General features: G+C 47.0%; 2 protein-coding genes across 3 annotated transcripts in view; one reads left to right on the top strand and one right to left on the bottom strand.

The window, feature by feature from the left end:
• The window catches only part of Nmrk1 (nicotinamide riboside kinase 1), a 21,459-nt gene extending 18,094 nt beyond the window's left edge, over window positions 1-3,365 (bottom strand). For both annotated transcript variants that reach the window (XM_029543358.1, XM_029543356.1), the window contains exon 1: window positions 3,255-3,365. The gene's annotated coding sequence lies outside the window, so the exon portion shown is untranslated. The remainder of the gene's footprint in view (window positions 1-3,254) is intronic.
• A 163-nt stretch (window positions 3,366-3,528) lies between these two features.
• Window positions 3,529-5,505, top strand: part of Ostf1 (osteoclast stimulating factor 1) — a 49,782-nt gene continuing 47,805 nt past the window's right edge. The window contains exon 1 of the mRNA XM_021202211.1: window positions 3,529-3,724. Coding sequence (XP_021057870.1) covers window positions 3,691-3,724 — 34 coding nt within the window. The 5' untranslated portion in view covers window positions 3,529-3,690. The remainder of the gene's footprint in view (window positions 3,725-5,505) is intronic.

Here is a 5,505-nt window from a genome sequence, read left to right as displayed (position 1 = left end):
ACACACACACACACACACACACACACACACACACACACACACACATTTTCCTGTACGTTCTGTTCCTTTAGAGAACTCTAATTAATATATCTCTTTATATGCCCTTCCTACTTTCTAAGTAATAGAAGGTATAGCTGCCAGTAGAAGATCTCTCATTCTCTTCTTCTCTCCATCCCCCTCTCCACCTCTCTCTCTCTCTCTCTCTCTCTCTCTCTCTCTCTCTCTCTCTCTCAAAAGCTTACACTGGTATAAATTCTCAAGCTCTGCAGAAGAGCAAATGGCCCAGATTGGAATGACATATTCTCCCCTACAAAGCCAGACAGGAAACTAGATCAATTAAGTGAACATCATCCTATCATAAGGACAGGCTATGAAGCACTTTATTATCAAGACCACAGAAAGGATGGTAAATGTATGCTAGCTTATCAGGCTCTGATGGATAATCTGTGTCATTCTTATTGATGTATTATTGAAGAGCCATGCATTTGCTGTGTACAGTTAATGGAAAATACTGGTCCCCTTCCTACTTGATATATCTGTGCATACACTTCAGGATACTGCTTCAATTACACAGGATGAAATAATGTGGTTGTGACACTGGACTTGAAGAGTTTGTCTGTGTGGGAACTCTAGCAATTCAGAGGAGAGGAATGGGGTGGAAGAACCTTATTATAACATCCCTTAAGTAAGGGATAAAAACTCCCATAGCCAAATACAAGGAAATGGAAGGCTGTGGGCTGTGTTTTTTCTTTCAAATCAAAGCAGCATCCCCTACTCCCCATTAGCCTGAGTTCCTTGATGACCTGAGTTCAATCCCTAGAACTGACATGCAAGGAGAGAACCAATTCTTCTGAGTTGTCCTTTGATCTCTGCATACGTGCATTCATGTGTCCACATACACACTAAACAAGAACATGGCATTCATGCGTCCACATACACACTAAATAAGTACATGACATTCATGCGTCCACATACATACTAAATAAGAACATGGCATTCATGCGTCCACATACACACTAAATAAATCATTGAAAAGTGTTAAAATTCAAGCACCCTAGGTCTATATTACTTAGCAACCTGGAACTGTTGAAAGCAGTGTTCCAGTGAATTCTGGACCTATCTCACCAGGAAGCAGCAGGTGATGTGAGAAGGGTGGAGAACTGGGCCATGCAGAAACAAGGCTGGGGCCAGGCTGAGTGCCCAGTGGAGCCGAGAGCAGCCTACTAATTCCCAGAGTTGTCCATCCAAAAACTGGGTTGGATATACACAGCACCAACCATCAACATCTGCACCATTCGATCTCATTATATATTAGAGCTGCCTTAAACATGGTTTCAAAACCAAACGTTGAACAAGTTGCCGTGCTTCATAGATGTGCTAGAGGGTTTTTGTTTCATTGTTTTAGAGGCCTTTCAGGTGGCTCAGCCTGGCCTTAAAGTCTCTCAGTAGTGGAAGATGAACAATGGTATACTGCACCTCTGTTCTCTACTCTCTGCCACAGAGTTGGTGGGGTTGCAGGTGAGTGTCTGTACATTTGGCCTTGCAGCAGAGTACATTGTGAAGCACATACAACTCGGAGCCAAGATAAACTGTACATCTTAATATCTCTGGAGAGACAACCTTTCGGACCTTTCAGAGTCTCGAAGTCAGGGTATCCTGTCACCTTGAATCCTGTGGGATAGTTATGCAGTGTCTTCTCCCCAGCCGCTAGTATCATTTCCACAGAGAGGGAACACGATGGGAGAGGAGCAAACCTAAAATGAGTCATTTATCTTTTTCACATTTATTTATCATTATTATTTGTTAATATTATTTATATGTTGAGAGAGAATCTCACTATGCAGCAGTGCAGGCTGGTCAGGAACTTGCCACACAGCCAAGGTTGCTTCTGTGGCAAAGCTACCTTCCTATAAGTACTGGGATCGTAGGCAAGAATCACCAAGACTGGCTCACAAAACGGAATTTTTAAAAATATCTTTGATTTAATCTCAGTCAAATGTTATAGTTCATGGTTGGCTTGTGTTTATATTCCATCTATTCCACTGCTGAACAGAGAATTCTAAAGCACAGAAGGATTCCCAGGCGCATGGGAAGAGTCGGCAGGCCGGAGGGAGACAGTAACTCCACCGCCAAATCTGAGGAACGCAACAGCAAGCACACGTGCTCTTCAGATGAATCCAAGGCCCAGGTTCTCAGGACTTCCGTGTGGTTCACTCTACAGTTATCTGGATACGCTTCCATGAACAGGACTTATTTCAACTTTGATCCCTTTTGGTAAGCAGAAATCCCCCACAGGTAGAGTTCCTGGTAAGCAAGGCCTGGGGGGCATGGCCAGGATAAAGCTCCTGCTAACCTTTTGCCCCTTGAAGTTTCACTTATTATTATTTTTTTTCTGTAAATTAACCTTCAATAGACACCTTGACAGTCCATTTTGTGGAGGTTCTTTTTTTTTAAAAGTTGCTTTGTTACATTTGTATCTAGGTTGTGTGAATGTGTGTGGGCTGGTACATGCCACGGTTCACCACAGAACACATGTTCAGGTCATAGGTCTTCTGGGAATTCTCTTTCCAAAGTGTGGGTGCTAGAGGTTGAACTCCGGTCATCAGGTTTGGCAGCAGGGGCAGCAGGACCATTGTGCTGACCCTGTAGTTTCTTACATAACCAGTATTTTCATTCTTATTACCCCCAATATACACTAGGCATATAATATTGACTGTGACATTGTAGGTTTACTTATGTATGAACATAAACTCTCATGTTGGGCAACTTGTGTAAAGTACCAACCAGTAGTATAGTTTTGGCTTTGTGGGCAACCATCCAACTCTGAAGTTGTAATAACAAAGCCAATGCATAAGCAAACGAGCATGCTGTGTTCTAATAAAATTTTATGGACACGGAAATCTAAGTTTCCCCTAACTTTCATGTGCCACGTGCCACAAAATACTATGCTTTTGTCTCAGCTTTTTAAAAAACGCCAAAAGCACTGTTAGAAGCCTTTATAAAAGCCAGGCAGCAAGTGGGTTGGAGTTTGTTAACCAGATGCTGCAGAAAAGGCTGTCCTGTCCCGTGGGGGTTCAAGACCCGATTCTCCAGCCGGCAAATGTGTGGTCTCCTACAGCTAGCAGTGGCTAGTTGCTTTTTAGGTACCCTAGACGCGGTTTCCCTGGACGCAATCAGGTTCCTGGTACAGCGCAGGAGACTCTGCAAGATTCCCAGGCCTCGGCAAGTGTACGCAGCAGGCAGTGAGTACTCACCGAAGCGGGTTCGAATCCTTCCCAGCAAGGCGGCAGTGCAAGCCTCAAGAGGGTTTCAAACCCAGCACTGCCCGCCGCTCACCTAGGCAGCGAAGTCCACTGCGCTTTCCTAACCTCTCCTAAGCAGGGCCCGGGGGCGTGGCTGATGCCAGGCTCCTCCCCCAAGAGAAAGGAGGGGCTCCGGCGTGCCGGAGCAGGCTGGACCTCTGAGGCTCGGCCGGGCTCCCCGCCGCAGCCAATCAGCAGCCGACGAGGCGCGGCCACTTCCTGGTGGGAAGGCCGGGCTGTCTGCGGAGCTCGCTGGTCCGAGTGTCCCGCATCGGGTTGCGCGCGGGTCCGGAGCGGCGGCGGCGGCGGCCAGCGCAGGCTTGGCGCGCCCAGTTCCCGTGTGCGTGTGGGGCTCCCGCGGCTGAGCCTGGTCGCTCCGCGTAGCGCCATGTCCAAGCCACCTCCCAAACCGGTCAAACCAGGTAAGAGTGGTGTGCGCTGCGCGTGCGGGTCTCCGGGCTGCGGGACCCGGTGCCGGAGTTGCCGAGAAGCGTCCTCGGACTCTGTCCACACGGCTCGCCGGGACGTTCTAGCGGTGTGGTGGCAGCACCTAGGTCGCGGCCACTTCCTCATATTTCGCCAGTGTCGCTGTCAAGTTGGGAGTTCTTGACCGGCAGGCGAACGGGAAGTGCGCTGCGGCTGGGTGGGGTTTGCACCGGGACCGGAGCGGGCCGGGGACCCGAGGTCTCCGGGGCGCTTTGGAGAGCTGCACGGGCTCTGCCAGCCGGACAGCCGGGCTGCAACCCCCTCCGCTCCTAGCTTTAGGCAGTGTCGCTCTATCATGCATCCTAGGGTTCTTGCTTAGGGTGACTCTCGCGAACTAAACTGGAGAGAGTACGAAGTTCCTCAAAGCAGTTTTCTTAACCACTCTTCCTGGTTCACTTTTTAAAACGCTGTTCTTAGAGTGTTTTCTGTGACGTGGAGAAACGAGAGAATTTAAAGGGACTGTTATATTTCAGCTCGATTAAATAAACTCGTGGGAACTTTCATTTGGATAGGGAATTAACAGGAATCGTAGAAAATGGGAGATGAATGTTTGACGAATTCCCAGCCCCCCCTTCCAATCTCCTGCTGCTTTGGTATTGAAAGGTTGAAAGCTATTTACATCAACCTTTAGAGCTGCTTACTTACGCTGCTTCAGTGATTTTTTTTCCCCCCTTGAGGTTGTTTTATTGGTTTTGTTTGTCTGTTTGTGTTACTAAAGTGACAGCCACTTCAACTTCAATAATTATGCAGTTTTCTTCTTTTGTGGCAGTATCAAGCTCCTGACTTTGAAAATAATGCACACATAGTTGTGAAATAGGCATTCTCTGTCGACGTAAATTTTGTAGGGCAGGAATATGAAGGAAGTGGCTCAGACTGGCTTCGGCCTGAGCAGAGGCTGGGCGGGTGCTGGTTGAGGCTGCCTTCGCTGTGAAATCCGAGAAGTTTGCAATTTGCAATTTAGATGCGGATGTATGAGGTGGCAGTTTTGTAAACGCTGATGTTAAGTCAGTACCTCGAGGGTCCAACTAAGCTGAGTTCTTTGATGGCTGAACAAAGCTCTTGATTTTGAAGATTGCGCCTGAGAATCAGGTCGTGAAGGTTTTCATTCCTCCGGACACAGTAAAAGTGAAGTCAGTGTTGAGTCTGTGAGTGCTGGCAGGAGCCTGCCTTTGTGTACGTGATTGTGAACTTGTGTGTTCATGCACCCTTGGGTGTGGTTTAGGACCCAGCCTATTACTAAATTGAGATTTGCTTTGAGAACTACTTTTGTTGTTTACATCTCTGCCTTTTCCTCTCCAGCAAACCAGAAAACACATGGCTAAACAGTTTTACTATTTAGAGAGAACTTTGACTTCATTGGGATTTATAAGTGAGGCCCAAACATAAATAGAATTGCCATGAAAGTCAGTTTATTTACCTAGTAATGGACAATGAGAAATATTAGTGTCAGTACAACTTAAGCTATGTGCTGGCTTACTTGAAAACAGAAAGCTTTATTTTCATACTGTCCCACATGTACCGGGTGCTAGGCGCTTGTCTAGTCACCCATGCAAGTTAATACTCATCTTGTATCAGCAAGGTGGTGGTGATGTATGGATCATAGAGGAGTGCGACTCAGATGTTTGACTCCAGGATTTGTGCTTTACCCCTGTGTGAGGAGCCCTGAGTATTTTACAACTGGATAGGAATCTGAAAGAACCAGGTTTCTGGCCCCAGA

This window comes from Mus pahari, chromosome 1, assembly GCF_900095145.1.
Source record: "Mus pahari chromosome 1, PAHARI_EIJ_v1.1, whole genome shotgun sequence".
NCBI classification, from domain to species: Eukaryota; Metazoa; Chordata; class Mammalia; order Rodentia; family Muridae; genus Mus; species Mus pahari.
Note: the sequence above shows the minus strand (reverse complement) of the source record. Positions and strands in the feature narration are given on the sequence as shown.